The following is a 17,500-nucleotide window of genomic DNA, read 5'->3' as shown; positions in this document are numbered from 1 at the left end:
AGAGCCAAACTAAAGCCCCATCACAGAGCTTACTGTGAGCTGAGTGCTGCTGCAGGAACTTCCTGGTTTAATCTGCTTGTCTGCTAGTCTGGCTGGTTTGTGCATCATGGAAAAGATTGTCAGACCAAGATGCCTACTACCTTAATTTACATTGCAGTGTGTCATTAGACTGCAATGTTAAACTCAAGTTCATGGAGTCTTTCTTGACAATGTCTTTGTGGCTGTCCTTGCAAACACCATTCTTAGCCTTGGAGAATCCCATAGTGAACGCAGTTGCAGTCTTTCTAGAGACCCCACTTCTTTGGGTCAGACCTGGAGCATGGGAAGGTGGGCTTTTCTTGCCTTCCTCTAAGATAATATGCTCCAGATTTACTTTGGAATAGCTTCTGAGGACTAATTTTTGAGTTCTTTTTAATGTTCTACTTTTACTGTGTATCAGTAGATTTTATTCATTTCAGGAATCAATCAGGGTTTCCTTTAATTTTTTCCTTTTTTTCTTTCAACTTTTATTTTATTTTATTTGCTTTTTTCTGACAGAAGGCTACCGCATGTTCTGCTTTTCCTTTCCTACCCTTAGTCTCTTGATTAGTTATGATGTTCTACATGTGTCATGCTGCATGCTAAATGTCCTACATCACTTTGGACCTGATCCAAAGCCATATGAAGTCACTGGGAAAACTTTTGTTATTTAAATTTGCCTTTGCATGTGGGTGAAGGGGAATGAAACACGTTCATTTTCATGTAAAGATCATATTTATTTTTCAGCATGTTTTTTACTTTGATGAAGTCTTTGGGGAGTCATGTACCAATCAAGATGTGTATATGAAGACAGCTCATCCTCTGATTCAGCATATTTTTAGCGGGTAGGGCATCTGTGCTTTCATTTGTTATTTTTCCACCTTTATGTTTTCCAGTTTCATATACCGCTTTCATTTTCCTTTTACTGTTTGCATATTTTTAAAAATGCATTCATCTAACCTTTTCTACATACCATCCCCCTTTTAGGATGTCTTTGTGACTGTATGCTCCAAACTCTGTAAGGCCTCATCTTTCTCAATCTGATGAGGAATAATACAACCTCTTTGCATGCATCAGTATGGGTTAGGGGCTGGCCTGCTGAAAACAAGCTCTGCAGAGAAGGACCTGGGTGTCCTGAAGGCCAACAGGTTGACCATGAGCCAGCAGTGTGCCCTTGTGGCCAAGAAGACCAGTGGTATTCTGGGGTGCATTAAAAAGAGCATCGCCAGCAAGTCGAGGGAGGTGATCCTCTTCTACTCTGCTCTGGTGAGGCCACATCTGGCGCAATGTGGGAATTCTGGAGTTCTGGGCTCCCCAGTTCAAGAAAGACAGGCAACTACTGCAGAGAGTCCTGTGGAGGGCCATAGAGATGGCTGTGGTACTGGAGCATCTCCCGTCCGAGGTACAGCTGAGAAACCTGGGGCAGTTCAGCCTCGAGAAGACTGAGGGGGGAATTCATCAGTGATTACAAATATCTGGGGGGCAGGAGTAACATGGATGGGCTGGGCTGGTTTTTGTGAGGCCCAGTGGTATGGCAAGGGGCAATGAGCAGAAACTGGAACATAGGAAGTTCCGTATGAATATGAGGAAAAACTTCTTTACTGTTAGAGTGCCAGAGCACAGAAACGGGCTGCCCAGAGAGGTTGTGGAAGTCTCCTTCCCTGGAGATATTCAAAACTCACCTGGGTGCTTTCCTTTGTGACCTATTGTAGGGAACCTGCTTTAACAGAGGGTAAGGCTGAAGGATCTCTAGAGGTCTCTTCTATACCCTACAATTCTGTGCTTCTTTGTGACTTTTTCATGAGACTGCTGTGGGATATTTTTGTATGTATCAGTACGTTTTACAGAGCAATAGAAATGTATTAATAACTTTGCAATCTATTTTGATTTTATGGATAATAGAATAGAAATTATTAATTACCTTGTAATTAATTTTGAATGAATTTATTTTGTTTTTATTTATATATTTTTTTAGACAATTACATACTTTTACATACTTCCTGATTGGGAAATTCATGCGTGATCTTCTTTTCTTGCAAAGTAACAAACTTAAATATAATTACATTTTTGAATCTTTGAAGGAAAGGATTGCGTAACAAAATGGAGCATTCCAGTCCTGAAAATCTCTGACTATCATCAGTAGAAACAGTGTCACATTCTTGAGAAAGAGAAGTAAAAAAGGAAAATAGGGCTTATATCTCGCTGGTAATGGCAATCACTAAAAACACAATGCACAATACAGCTATTCTGGTGATGCCAGGAAAAGGGGTGCCTTGTCTGACTCTCTAGTAAGCTAATTCAGCAAATTCATCTGGGGAAAAATTATTCACTGAGCCATTTGCATTCCTACATTTTTCCCCACTTCTGTGCATCCAGGAGGTTTTGAATCTGCTGAAAAACTTTCTTTCAGAGCATGGGAGAGAAGTAAATCAGTTGTTATGTAGATATTTTTGTTCGTTCACTTTTTGACTGATTCAGCTCTCTAAGTCTGTTCATCTCATACTTGTGAGTTCAGTGCTTGTACAAGTGCAGGGATGAGGAAATAGACATGCAGTAATCCCAATTTAGATGGACTTGAAGCACTGCAGAGCTGTATCCTGAGACCTGCTTGGTGTTTCACATGCGTTAAGGTGATATGATGACAAAGATGCAGCAATCTGAAATAAACTAAGATTTTGGTTACACTGGCTGGAGTGAGTGTATAAAATACTCTCTGCCACTGAAAGCTGGTGGTCCTCTTCCATCCTGTCCTACTGGACACATGCCCATAGATTACGTGAAGCCACTTTCACCTATTTTGTGATTTTCTGTGAGATACTTTACTCCACTGAAACAGCAGAAAATTAGCCTGCAAAAAAAATGAAGAGCTTTCTGCTGTTTCAGTGCAGTAAAGTCAGACATCGGAGCCAGCACAGAGGAGAATAGGTCAGTGGGACAGGTCACACAGCGGGGAGCAGAGGAAGGGAAGATCAGCACCCTCCCCTCAGCAGCAACAAGGCATTAGATTGACTTACCTGCATTAGAACTGCAATCTGAGGCAAACTAACCTCACTTGGTAAATTGCATTGCTGAACTGCTCATCTTCATAAAGTGCAGTATCTGTTAACACAAAACCTGACTTGTGGCTGTTTTGCACCTCATGTCGCATCCTTTTTCTCTGTGATTCATAAGGAAATATTCCCATTGATAATGCTACAGTATTATCACAGTACCTAAACAGCTGGAAGAACTACACTGAATTCTTAGCTTCCTTAAATGTATTTCGAGAATCTAGAAAAAAGAGACACAGCAACCTTGACACATCAGCTTTCCTTAAGACATGACTGGGAATAACTGTTAAGTGTTCTGCAGTTCCTCAGATGGGGAAGAAAACCAAGCTTCACTGCCAAAAGTTAGCTATATATGTAGATTTTGATACTGCAGAATCTCTTTTGACAATGAGTAAGACGTGGCACTAAAAATCTAAGTTATCTTTACAGAGGCAATGCAACCTGTTTTGCATATGGGCAGACAGGTGCTGGCAAGACGTACACAATGATAGGTACTCAGCGGAACCCAGGACTCTATGCCTTGGCTGCCAAGGACATCTTTAGTCACCTGGAAGCATCACCATCAAGGAAGGATCACCTTGTTCTGATCAGTTTTTATGAGATCTACTGTGGACAGCTTTATGACCTGTTAAACGGAAGGAAGAGGTATGGAAATAAAAGATAGATTGCTATAAACTGGGAGTGTTTATAAATCAATCTGTTACTATTCCATGTGATTAACTTTAAAAAATTACCTTTTATAATAAATGTTACATATTTATTAAGAGTTGTTCCTAGGACAAAGCTGGGGAGGAAGGTGGAACTTGAAACTAAACGTGACTGACATTGACAGGACCCCTGATTGAACTCTTTTGACAGGAATAAATACATAAGAATAAAGGCCTGTGGGTGACATACAATTTCATGCTGTTTTGCTTACGCTACAGTAATCCATAGGTAGCTGAACATTCCTATGACCAGAAGTTCTCATGCCAACTGTTGTGGAATCACTGTCTGTCTCTGCTCAAACATAAACTCCCTCATTCCCTACTGTTGTGCCAGTGGGGCTGCTGCTCTTACCGCTGCAGTCTCTGAAGATCCTGTTGATGTCCAGTGTATGCTTGAAACGGCAAAGTCTGCTCATCTCCTCCCAGAACTCATTTACCCAGTAGTTTGGCATCTGAACTAAAGTGCACCTCTGAAGGTGATGCTGCCATCACTGTCAGTAGTAGGACCTCAGCCCCAGTTTTGTTTGGACAAGGGCACAAGAGAAAGGTTTTCTGCCTCTGGAGGTGAATGTGTTCAAGTTCCCAAGAGTTTTGCAAAGGATTTTAAAGCAGCTTCCAGAGCCATAGAGTCAGATTAAGTAAGATCTTACATAACATTGAAGGGGGAGATTAAGCTTTCTCCCATGAGCATCATGCCTGTATTCTTCCTCTATACTGTAACATTTCTGTGCAATTCATAGCAAAGCTGCACTGGACTCTTAACTCTACAGCTATGGGATCTGCTTTTAATTCCTGTGGAAAAATACTGGGAGCTTGAACAGAGCATGACAGATAAAGAGAGAATGTCCCCTTCCCCTAATCACTAGCATCTATGGCTTTTTCACATAGTGTCATAGCAATGAAATGTGTTTTTATTGCTGCCATTTGAGACTTCAGAAATCTCATTTCTGTGATGTTTTGTTCTCAGGCTTTTTGCAAGAGAAGATAGCAAGCATGTTGTTCAAATAGTTGGACTGCGGGAGGTCCAGGTGGATTCTGTAGACCTACTGTTGGAGGTAACCTCAGTATTTGTCATAAAGCGTGATGTACAGATTTGTAAGATAAGTTGTGTACAGAAAAGACTGTTGTTTTATCTGTTGTACACATATATGCTTGTTGTTAAATGTTCTAAAATTGGCAACCTCAAGCAGAACGCTGAGGAGTTAAATTATTCAGTAAACATCTTAGAAGCATAGAATAATTAATGTTGGAAAAGATCTCCAAGATCATCTAATTCAGCCATCCACCTAACACCAATATTTCCCACTAAACCATGTCCCTCAGTACAACATTAAATGTTTCTTGAACACCTCCAGGGATGGTGACTCCACCACCTACCTGGGCAGCCCATTCCAGTGCCTGACCACTCTTTCAGAGAAGACATTTTCCTTGGGTAAGCATCACTTATGTTAGGGACACGCAAGCTGTTATCTACAGCTGTCATTTCTGCTGCCACTTCTTATGAAAAGATCTTTTCCAAGAAACAGACTACTGTCACTATTCCAGAAATCGAATGATGTTCCAGTAAGGAACTCTGAAAGATGGATCTGTATTTTTCTCAGAGTGTGACTTCTTTGGCTTCTATGAACTTTTCTGTACAAAAAATATATAGATGTGTGAGAAAATATATAAAGTTGGAAAATAGTAAATCTGAGTTAGAATTTTAAACAATGCGTATGTAATGATGGGTGATAACAGCTGTATGAAATTAGGATCTTTAAATGGTGGCTGATATTCAGCACAAGCAAAATTTCAGTCTTCCTTCCTTGACTGGCTGAGACAAACAAGAACATTAGCAAATTTTCTGCACAGTCCTGCAGCAAGACACCTGGTTAAGTCTGTCTTCTTTTTAGCTTGAATTTGAATAGCTTAACCCATTTCTCAGTAATGAATTGTACATTGCAGGCACCTGATACTGTAATTGACTCATTAAAATGGGCACAGTGTTCCCAATTATACTCCATTTAACTCTGTCTTTATCTTCATTAACTTCAAGCTTTGGGACACACTGGTGATGTTTCTGTAAATTAGAATGTAAATCTGCTATAAGGTTGATTAACACTCTGTGTTCTCACATTCCACGCACAAAAGAGCCATTAAGCGACTTTATTCTCACAGATATCTCAGCAAAAAAACTAATTTTACATTGACCACAGGCTTTTTTGAACACATGAATGTCACTAGCTTAACTCAGAGATTCTGAATAGTCTGTGCAAATATAAGGGAAGGGTCTTGAATACATACCTAGTTATTCAATGTTCATTGAAGTTGGCTTTGGTTCAGAAATTATTTGCACTTAGCACTAACATAATTCTTGGGAGCTGCAGCTGCTGGTTGAGAACTGCCACTGAAAGGCATGAATAATGCACATTTGTCAACTAAGAACATATTAATCTTGATAGATAATATTTAATTTTTTTCTTTCCACCAGAAATAAGATTACTGACTCTGTTTTATGAAGGTACTGTTGTGCTAGACTTCTAGTAATAGTCCTTAAGAGTTTGCTAAAGTGAATTATCCTGAGTTATATCTTGAGGGAGCCTATGCTCTTCTATCTTGCCTTGTTTTTTTATTTTTTCGTATTGAGTGCAGTTAGCCTTTTAACTTTATTCCTTTCTGTTGCATTATCCTTTTAGTTATGGAGATGAAGAAAGGCTTTGGCATTTTGTGTTTTGTGTTTTATTTTCTGGTAATACACTACTACATGAAAAAGTGAAATGAAAAAAACTGCAACTAGTCAATCCCATTAGTCTACTAGACTATCTTCCTTCCTTCCTTCCTTCCTTCCTTCCTTCCTTCCTTCCTTCCTTCCTTCCTTCCTTCCTTCCTTCCTTCCTTCCTTCCTTTCTTTCCTGCCATAGATTTATTTTTAATTTTATAGTCTGGATATTTTGCAAATCAGAGTGAATATGCAGTGCAGCAACTTCTTGTCTGCAAATCTTCTAAGCTCCTTAGTGTCTCTGCAAACAAATTCATATACAAAGTTCTGTATATGAACATAAACACTGGGAGACATCCAGTCTAAATTAACATCTACTTTGCACCAAAAGGCTATAATGAAGCATTTCTCCTAATGTACCTTCATTTTGCTAAGGCACAATCTCTTCCTGGGAGATTTTATTTTTATTTACAATTTGCATGGATTTTATCCCTCTTTTTTCACAGGTGATTTTAAAGGGAGGAAAGGAACGTAGCACAGGAGCTACCGGAGTCAACTCAGATTCCTCTCGATCTCATGCAATCATCCAAATCCAAATTAAAGACACAGCCAACAGGACATTTGGGAGGTATGGCTAGAAAGGGGATTGCGAAGAGCTTGTGAGGAGGTCATTAGGGCCATCTGGAAGGTGGACTAAGAGGAGGCATCATGTTCCTGGGTAGCTATGAATTAAATCAGAAGATAGGACTCAAAGAGAATTGTTTAATAGTTTAATAGTTCTTTTTTCGTTCCAACGGGAGTGTGTATGTCACCTATGTAAGAGGTTTGTCAGACTTGTTTGAAAAACGTCCAGCAAAGACGTTTGGCAATCAAATCCTTCCCTTCATCTTCAGTCTAAAAATTTTTTCCTGTCTTGGGTGTTAATCTGCCCAAGGGTAGATGTTTGCAGTGGATACATCTACATGTGCGCTCCTCACCTTTGAAGTTAATGGAAAGAAATAGTCATTGCTGGGACTTAATTCATCCCATTCTGCATAGTCATCAAAGACAAGGGGCAAATCCATCTGACAGAAAGGACTGCTCTCCTGTAGTTGACTACAAAGAGAGCCCAGGTTGATCAGCACAGGTGGAGATTACAAATGTTTACCTTTTGTCAGAGGAATCCTAGTACCTCGTCTAAACTTCTCTGACAATTTGAATGTGTGACTCTCCTGCTATCTGTACCAGACAAAAACAGCAGCTTACTTACTCTTGTAGCAGCCCTTAATATTGCAATTGTGCATCTTCTCAGTCATCTTTTTCTCCAGGTTAAATAACCCCAAGAAACAGATTTGAGGATAGAGGTCTAGGAATTTACATTACTGCTGAGTGTCAAAAAACATGCTGACAAACCCTTCCAGCAACTACAGTGCAGCAGTTTCTTCCCAAGGTCTAATTTTAAATACAACTCAAAATGGAAGTACCACAAATATTGAAGACAGGAAAAGGCAAAGTTTTTGTAGGTGTGGCATGTGCTATTCTTTTTTTAGTTGTTGTTAGATAAATAGTCCAATAACTGGCACCCAGGTCTAGGCAATGTGAGAAGGGCTAATGGAGTTCTGGGTGAAGAAGGGAAAAGAAGCATGGAAAGCTGAATGTATGATTTACTACACTGGAAATTTCTGTTCATATTACCCTGAATTCCCACTTGACAAGGCAGCTTTCTGTTTTATCTGGAAAAAAATTAAGAAATTTAGTTCCTTTATCCTTGTTCTTAGGAAGCTACAAGCATGGTGACTATCCAGAGAGATGAATGTGTTACACTTTAAACAGTTTATCTGTTAAACTGTGGAGTAAACTCACCACATGCAGTCATACTTTCTGTTATGCTAATACTAGTGTCAGAATGCTCTGACACTGTTCTGCTGTTACGCATATTTTGACACTCAGCTAATTCCAGTGGGTATTTCTCTTTATATCAAAGGTAGTAATTTCTGACCATTTTTCTGATGTCATGTGTTGCTTTTCTCTGGTTTAAAAAAGAAGAAAAAAGGAAAAAAAATAGAAAAAACAACTCTGTAAGATAAACACAATTTTGTTTTTTTTCTAGGATATCATTCATTGACTTGGCTGGCAGTGAAAGGGCAGCTGATGCCAGAGACTCAGATCGACAAACAAAAATGGAAGGAGCAGAAATAAACCAAAGTCTTTTAGCAGTAAGCTACTAATTTCTAGGGAAGGTTTTGTAGTTAATTATTAGCATGGGTTTTTGGATAAAAGTGAACCATGAAATAATATGCATGTGGATTCTTTGAAGGGAAAAAAATAACCAGAATACCAAGTTTTTCTAGTTTAATCTCATGCCTGAAAGACAATTTAATAGAGTTATAATATAATATTAATTAATATTAATATTAATATTAATATTATTTATAGTTATAAATATAATAGAGTTAATAATAGTTTGTGATGAAAATCAAGTTTTCTTAATCAATCTTTACAGCCAGCCAAGTAAACACAGCCTGGAAAATGTTAGTTGTATTGTACTGATTGTATCATATTTTATTTAGAAATGCTGTCCAGCTTTACTTTCAGAGAGTATTGGCTTGGGATTGCCAAATGTGTTTCATAAAAGCACATCTGTTCTTGCTGCTTGTTTTCACCACTTGAACTCAGACTCCTCTATGAAATCGGGTATAAAGGGCTTAACTACTCAAGAGTGCAGGAACCAGCATTTCATGTATGGGGCAAAAGGAACAAGAAAGGCATTTGTAATGGAAACAATCTTCTCATAGAAATGTACACAGTTATGCAAAAAGAGACAAGGAGCAGAAATCTGTCATCTAAGAAAGCAGAAGTGCCTCTAAGTAGGGATGGTGTAGAAGGTTTTGTACCTCCTTTAATTCAAAGGAACAAAGCTCACTGATGACTGAGGTTTTGCTAGGTGAGACGAAGATGATAAACAGTCAGTGAGCGTGAGTCAAAAGCACAAAAGTTACTGCACATAACCATATCTTTTAGACATTCTTAGCACTCAGCAAATAGGTGACTTGCTCAGTTTTCAGAATGGAGGATTGGGTTTTTTTGCACAGAGGCTTTACTGTTGTAGAATATTGCATTTAAAATAGGAAACGGCATGTAAAGTGAGTGTGTTTAGAGCTTCACACTTCCTTATTTGCTGGTGAATAACTGAGTGGCATAGGGGGTCAGCATCTGAGCAGAACTGATGCCTGAGGGCTGGGGCTTAACATAGGTTCATGAAACTGAAAAGGAACTTTACAATCAGTGTGCACATTTTTGCTATTTTGTGAAGCGGGGTAAATAAGCAATCTAGGTACCTAGAGGTAGTGATTTAATTAACTATAAAAGGCTTCAGCCTATAAAACAAAGCTCTGCCCTTCATGATCCTGACATACACTTCTAGCCTTAAAATACGTGAAATACGAAGTTTTGGTTTGAATATTTATTTTCAAGTAGAGGATACTCAGACGCTACAATTATGAGAAGCAGTATTAAATATAATTGATCTTGTACTTGTTGGAGGTATCATTTTTCATAAAATGCAGTAAATGCAAGAGATACTTGCCATTTCAAGTGGGTGTTGTTCCTTTAAATATAGAAAGAGTGCTTCATGCTAGTATCGCCACGACAACACTGTCATCTGCTCATTTTTCCTTTGATATCTGCTCTTATAAATGACTTGTCTTGTGGCTATATAGTCCATATCTGCCAGTGTGAGGGCATGTCCAGGCTTGATGTGATGCTAGTGGGCTTATTCCAGTGGACAAAAAAATACAAACACTTGTTTGAAAGTGACATGCTTTTTCACTGCTGATAACAAATCAAGACATCTTTCTTTAAAACTACTAGCCACCTCTGTTGATGGTTACTAACATGGAGAACATGTGCTGTGTTTTGTGAAAGGCTTGAGTGTAGCTACCTGCACATATCCTGCTGTTTTTAATGGCAGCTCTCTAATCTTGGAAGGAAGTATCTCCACTCCTTGGGTAGTCCATTGCTTCATTCTCAGTGTTCTGTGTATAGTCCTTATCAGCCTGTGATCAAAGATCACAGTGAAATGTTTACTCAGGCTGCATCTATACTGCCTTCTGAGCATGGGCTGGAACACAGCAGCCTCCACATCTCCACAGTTCATTTTTTGTTGCTTTCTTTTTTTTTTTTTTAATGTCCTCCATTCTAATTGGGTTTGAGGCTTTGCACTGGAGTGAAGAAAGAAGTCAACCTTCTAACACACTCCATTGTACCCGCATTTGCAGTTTGCTTAAAGGGAATATCTATATTGCAGATTAGAATCACTGTGGGGAAGAATATGCCCTTGTTTAGCTTACAGTGCCTCTTTTAAAATATGAAAGTATTAAATGTTGCCAGAGCGGCATAAGAGATTTGCACTGTTGTTATCTGAAAGCAGTATTTTGTTTCATTTTCAGCAGGGGAAGAGCTTATTTTAGAATAAAAAGGTTAATAAAAGGTGGAGCGTGGAAAGCTCTGTTCTGAGGATGTTACAGGTATATGAATCCAGCATACACCTGGCATACAAGCTGCAGCAGTCTGGTGTACACTGTCTGCAAACTCATTAGCTATGGTGCAGCAGCAAGTCTGTAGTAGTCTGGAGCTGTGTGTTGAACATGCATGAATATACCAAGCTTTTGGGGCTTCATTTTTTTATCCCATAAGCTGGCAGGCTGAGATACATGGCTTCAGCTTTGCTTCCTGGGTGCAACTGAATGGCTGCTCATAGCTGAACTAGTCAAAGCTCGCCATTCATTGCTGTGGCAGCAACGGACATGGTAGGAGTTAAAGGTGCATGAGGGAAATAGTAAATAGCTTAGGTTTGATGAATTTAGTTGGTAGAGAAACTAAACTTGTGTGTGTGTGTTTTCTCTTGATAGCTAAAGGAATGCATTCGGGCCTTGGATCAGGAGCATGCACATACACCTTTCCGACAAAGCAAGTTAACTCAGGTAAAAGGAGCAGAAAGGTAACAATAGTAGCTACTTCCCTAGTAAGGACAAAATGAAAATTAAGGAAAAAAACAACCATGATTCAGTACTGCTATTAAACCCTTGAAGAGAAATGCATAACTCTTTCAAAAAATAATTTAAAAGATAATCACAAGTCTGAGGCCAGCTGCCAGCTCACCCAGTCAATCTTGGGGACTGGCATGGTAGCTTAAAACAAACAAACGAGCAAACACAGAAGCATAGCTTCCCCAAAAGTGCCTTAACTCCCAAATTCTGAGATTCAATCTCCATTCTTTTGTTGGTATTTTTATACGATGAGCTCCATGGACTAGTCATAATCAGGTATTCACATTGTGTGTAACTACTGAAACAGGTTCTTTGAGAGTTCCATCCATTTCTACTCACTCTGTAAACAATCTTAGATCTGTGCAGTAACAATAATGGGAATTCTGATCATCATTTCTTCACTGCAGTTGTAGCATATGTTTTGAGGAATGAAGCATATGGGCAGCCTTGTGGCACATGATGCAAGGGCTTATTCAAAGCACTAATTAACACTCATATTCATTTTAAATTGTAAACAGAGAATGTCAAGATGAATTCAGACAAGACAACTACATCTAAAAAAAAAAAAAGAGTTACTGTGCATCACCTATCATTAATCTGCTTCTGCACAGATTGTTAATGTATGGGAAATTCAAGGTAACTTAATCTAACTTTTCATAAGTTTCATGCTAAAGTCAATCACTTTGCCACATATTTTGTGTAAATACGAACAAGCATAGATTAAAAATAAATATATGGATTGCTAAGGATCTTAAACTTGGTTTTTCCTCTAACCCTAGGTCCTAAAGGATTCTTTCATTGGCAATTCCAAGACCTGTATGATAGCCAATGTATCACCCAGCCACATAGCTACAGAGCATACCCTGAACACTTTACGATATGCTGACAGGTAGGAGATGAAGTTCAGTCTTGCCAAGGTGAAAAACAACATGAAAAAAGTAAAGTGTAATTTTTGTGGTTACACTGCAAATGCTGACTTTTAGCAGAAAATATAATTTCACAATGCAAATAAAATCCTTACCTGTTCCACTCTTATATAGGATCTTCTCTGGGCAACCTGTGCCAGTGCCTCTCTACCCTCTGAGTAAAGAATTTCCACCTAACATCTAACCAAAACCTCCCTTCTTTAAGTTAAAAGCCATTCCCCCTTGTCTCATCACTATCAGATCATGTAAAAAGTTTGTCTCCATCCCCTTTATAAGCTCCCTTTAAGTACTGGAAGGCTGAAATGAGGTGTAGAGGAGCCTTCTTCAAGCTAAACAAGCCATGATCCTTCATCATGTCATCATAGTAGAGATGCTCCAGCCCTTTCATCCCCTTTTGGCATTCCTGTGGACTCTCCAACAGTTCCACATCCCTCCTGTGCTGGGGTCCCCAGACTTATACAGTACTGCAAATGGGGCCTCACACTGGCAGAGTAGAGGGAAACAGTCCCCTCTCTCTCCCTGCTGCCACCCTTATTGTGATGCAGCTGGCTCATGTCCAGCTCTTTGTCCATCAGGACCCCCAAGTCCTTCTCCACAGGGCTGCTCTCAATTGATTCTTCTCCCAGTGAGTACATGTACCAAGGATTGCTGTGACTGAAGTCCAGCTCTTATACACTATTCAAGAAAGCACTTCAAAACACTGCTACAGGCCTGTCCTGTCCAGGAATTTTTGTAGAAGTGCTTTGATGCCTGCCTCAATAGCTGATAATTAAAACAGAAATCATGACAGTATTTAGCTTTAATATATGAAAGCATTCGTTTGTTCTCATGACACTTATCTAAAGCATGACAGCTTCTAAAGCAAACTTCATTTACAGGGTCAAAGAGTTGAAGAAGGGGATTAAATGTTCTACACCTGTCACAAACCGACGTCGGACAGCTGGAAACGTATCTCCAAAACGAGTCCAAAACTCTCCCTCTTTGCCACCTGGAGAAAAAAGCTCTCCAAAGAAAGTGAAGCTAGGCTTCCACCATCCTTCAGGTGCTACAAAAACAAAGATGTGCCCTCCAGCACTCCAGTCACTTAGTGGCCCTTTGACCTCTACACCCAAGGGAGTCAGCAAAGGACATGCCTACAAAGGAAATTCCGGCTCGCTGTGGTTCCATCACAGTAGTCCAATTAAGGGAGTCCTACGGATAGGACATCACTTGAAGAAGAAAACCGATGATCTGTCTTCTTGCTCTGAGAAGAACCACGTTGCAAAGGATTTTATCATCAAAAATGCTGCCACAGCAGAAACAAAAGAAAGTCTCCAAAGAGACAAATACATGCAAGACAGAGCACCTGCCCAGTGCCTGAAAGTCCAGACTGTGCAACCTGTGCAGAAACAGTTTGTTTCTAGGGATGATTTTTCCCTTGGAGATGGAAATCTGCCTTCCGACAGCAGGCAAGAACGGGGACACACCTTTGCTAAGCAGTATGTTGAAGTGTGGACAAATCTGTCTCCATTTCAGAAAGAAAGGGAGGAGCATTTACGCCTCTATCACCAGCAATTTCAGCAGCCACCTATTCTACAGCAAAAACAGAGCTACCAACCTCTTGAGAGGTTTTTGACACAATACAAGCCCCAGGAGATTCAAGTGAAGCAGGAGCTAAGTCCTACTGCCACTGAAGCACAGAGCAAAGAGGAGATGCAGCTGGAAGATCTCGATGACAGTGATTTCAGTGAAGATTCTTTCTCGCCCGTCTGCAGTCAAAAGAGTGTAAAAAGAAGAAACAGCAATAAATGCAGTCAGCATTCTTTTTTCCTCCATCAAAGAGAACAAGGAACTGAAGAAGAACAAAAAGGCCAAAAGCGACAGGACTTATTTTTTAAGTATGCAATACCCGCACAAGAAAATGAAATAGATGACAGCTGGGATTCTAGTGAGGGCAGACCAAAGATGGAGGAATCCATTAAAAATGCAGGTTGCAGCAAAACTCCATCTGACTGGAGCTATGACTTAGCTGTTGGGTTGTCTTTGAGCAACACTGCAGAGAAACCTTACTGCTTACAAGATGATCCTGCTTGTAACTGGAATAAAAGCAAAGACTTCCTAGCTGATCATAAGCAGTACAAATCCAAACATGGATGTCTGACTTACTCTACTGAAGACACCTCGACTTCAGAAGAGGGTCTTTCAAACCCATACGTTTCTCCTATATTGAAATTGGTACCTCCAGAATGCAAACAGATTCTCCTCCAGCAGGAGGAAGAGGAATCCACTTTGGATGGACAGGATGTTGTTACAGGAGATATTAAATGGAAAAGTCGAAAGAATGATGTTAACCATTGCAGATCTTCCAGTTGTTCCTCAGAATTCAGTTCTGAGCTAACAGTCCCTCTTGCTCTATCTCTTCTTGACTATGAGGAAGGAACTGATACAGAGAATGTTTCTTCTAAACGAGAAAAGTCTCCTCATGTAAAACAGATGTTGGGCAGGAAAGTGCACAGTTCCCAGATAAGGTTTGAGGAGGAGACCTGGCAGTGCACGAGGAACAGAGCTCTAACAGACAGCATGCTGGAACTGAGGGAGCAAGCACATCGTGGTGCGAGACACTGCATCCTGCAGCATTCCCCACAAGCAGGGGACAAATGGCTCTCACCCACCTGCTGTGGTGTGAAGCCGTGCTGCTGCCTTCAGGGCTCAGATTCATCAAATCAAGGAGTTCTTCACAGTTTTGTTGTTGGAAATGACCTGGCAGAAACATCCACAGCTGAATCCACAGAAGCCAGAGAAGAGAGAGAGGGTGCTTTGTTTCTCCATAGCAAAAAGTGCAAAGAATACTTGGATGGCAGACAGTGTGATGTTGATGTTAATGAGAACACTGGTAGTTCAGGAAAATCTGACTCAAGTCAAAGACCAAATGTTAAGTCTCAGAAAATAAACACTGAGCTAACTGAGAAGAGCTATTTTTCAGGTGCATCATGCATTCTAACAGGGGAAAATACAGATTATGCAGTCCAGTCCCCGTCTCAGGAATGCGGCCTCTTGCAACCCACGTCAGGACTGAGAAATGAGGACTTAACTTGTTCTGAAGACTCAGCCAAGTCATTGTTCAGAAGTGAGGAAATAGGGTTGCTTAAGAGCAAATCGATGCAGACTATTTCTACTCAAGAAACTTTTGCTGTAGATTCAGGATCTGCAACCAAAGTTACTAAGCCATTAGCAAATGCAAACAGCCCATCGAGCAGCAACACAGGTTCTCCAAGTGCTGTATCAGAAGTGGGAAAACTGCAGAAGGAGGCCGTAGAAAAGGCACAGTAAGTCTTGCTTGTCACTAATGTTTACTATGAAGCTTGTAAATTGTAGGCATGTGGTACATTTACCTTCATTTGTATATAATGCTTTTTAAAAACTGATAGAAAATCAATCACTGAAATAATTATTTAATAAGATTAATGATAATTAATGCTCATTATCTTATATATAATTGCCTTTTATTTAGTGATATTTTAAAATCTCATAGGAAGCCAATTATTTTATTAGAATTTTGTAGGATAATGTTAGAAGAACTAATACTATAACATAAGCTGAAATTCCCAGTAATGGATTGGCTTTCTGTAAGCTATTAAGCACCTAAAATACATCAAAATCTTCCATCAAAAAGCAGGTGATAGCTATTGCATCCCCATGGAAAGAAAAACAGCAAAAGCAACTAGCTGGTCACTGAAGCTTTAGATGTAGAGCTGCCACTGTCAGCATTCATATGACAGAAAATTTGTTGTTGGCCAGAGAAACTTACTGACAGGAGGGAATTGCAGCACTCCCTTCCCACTGTGCCTGCCTAATTTTCACCAAAGTGACTTACTACCTCTCAATCTTAGCAGATATATCTATTTTTTTGCTCCTACATTTCTGCATGGTAAAAAGTAGTATGTGCTGCTCTGCTAACAGTCTGCAGTCACTCCTCCCAGAGCAACCCTTGGTCATCAAGGTCTTCTTTACCCAAAACCAGAGCAGTTCACTTCAAGGAGCACTGGTGTGCACTTTCTCAATGCCAGGGATCACAGGACAGAGAGGCTTCCTATGGGGCATCCCTCCTTCTTAGAAGTTTATTGGTGCTTAATAGCAGTTACAGGGAGTGCAGCAGGCTGCGTAACCAAGGATATATTCTCTGTTAATCAGACAGGCTATGATTCAGGCCCATCGGCAGCAGCTGGATGAAATGGCATCCTTGTGCTTCAAGGAAGAACACTTGATAAATCAGATGTCAGGAATGGTAAGTGTTTTAGATGAAGATTTCACTGCCCATTGAGCCTGCATAATTGATTTGGAAGATCATTAACCTGAATTAATGAAGTGACAAGTCTTGTGAGTTTCTCCTCATTCTCTGGTGCCTCCCTGAGTCCTAACAGAGCCTGCACCATTTTAGTACCCACCGTGGCTTTGCGAGTTCCCACACTGCCTAGTTGCTGTGGGAGAAGGGAGCTGATGGCCCAATTCTGAACTGCTTTTTTCTGATAAGACAACTTCATCTTATTTTGTGTCATTGGTACTGGACTACACCAAAGAGGGCAGCTTTCCAGGCCAAGATTTTCCTCCTCACAGGTTGAACCAAGTAAATCAATTCTGCAGGAAACAGTATACCCATAAAACATGAGATAGGATGCCACAATTGGTGGTATAGTGGATGTCACAGTGCCTCTTCCTTCTGGGATCCCTTTGCTTATCACACAGCAGATATGCCACTCCCACCCCACTCAATCTGAGTGCTAGCTAACTCATTAAGTCAATAACAACTATGTCTTAGGCCTTCATGAGTTTCTGTCACTCAAGTGTTCTTTGGCTTATCTACTTATCATCACACTAGTAAAGGCTAAAGCTCAGGACCAGCACCTGCATGACTGCACTACTAGCCATGCAATTCCCACTCTCAGTTTCTCCTGCCCCCTAGTAGGTGTGTGTCACAGCACTATGTGGTAAGCCTCCTCTCTCACCTCAGTAATTAACATTTCTCAGTGAGAACTTCCTGCTCTTCCCAATCCTTTGTCTTATCAATAAAGCCAAATTCCATTACTGCATTACATTA

General features: G+C 40.1%; 1 protein-coding gene across 4 annotated transcripts in view; it reads left to right on the top strand.

The window, feature by feature from the left end:
- The window catches only part of KIF24 (kinesin family member 24), a 33,077-nt gene that overhangs the window by 11,387 nt on the left and 4,190 nt on the right, over nucleotides 1-17,500 (top strand). For all 4 annotated transcript variants that reach the window (XM_010728354.4, XM_010728353.4, XM_010728355.4 and 1 more), the window contains 9 exons: nucleotides 766-863; nucleotides 3,498-3,713; nucleotides 4,743-4,830; nucleotides 6,980-7,101; nucleotides 8,563-8,668; nucleotides 11,363-11,434; nucleotides 12,280-12,389; nucleotides 13,305-15,731; nucleotides 16,597-16,690. In XM_010728354.4, the coding sequence (XP_010726656.2) occupies nucleotides 766-863; nucleotides 3,498-3,713; nucleotides 4,743-4,830; nucleotides 6,980-7,101; nucleotides 8,563-8,668; nucleotides 11,363-11,434; nucleotides 12,280-12,389; nucleotides 13,305-15,731; nucleotides 16,597-16,690 (3,333 nt within the window). The remainder of the gene's footprint in view (nucleotides 1-765; nucleotides 864-3,497; nucleotides 3,714-4,742; nucleotides 4,831-6,979; nucleotides 7,102-8,562; nucleotides 8,669-11,362; nucleotides 11,435-12,279; nucleotides 12,390-13,304; nucleotides 15,732-16,596; nucleotides 16,691-17,500) is intronic.

Source organism: Meleagris gallopavo, chromosome Z (genome assembly GCF_905368555.1).
Source record: "Meleagris gallopavo chromosome Z, MGAL_WU_HG_1.1, whole genome shotgun sequence".
NCBI classification, from domain to species: Eukaryota; Metazoa; Chordata; class Aves; order Galliformes; family Phasianidae; genus Meleagris; species Meleagris gallopavo.
This window is presented reverse-complemented; position numbering and strand designations above follow the sequence as displayed.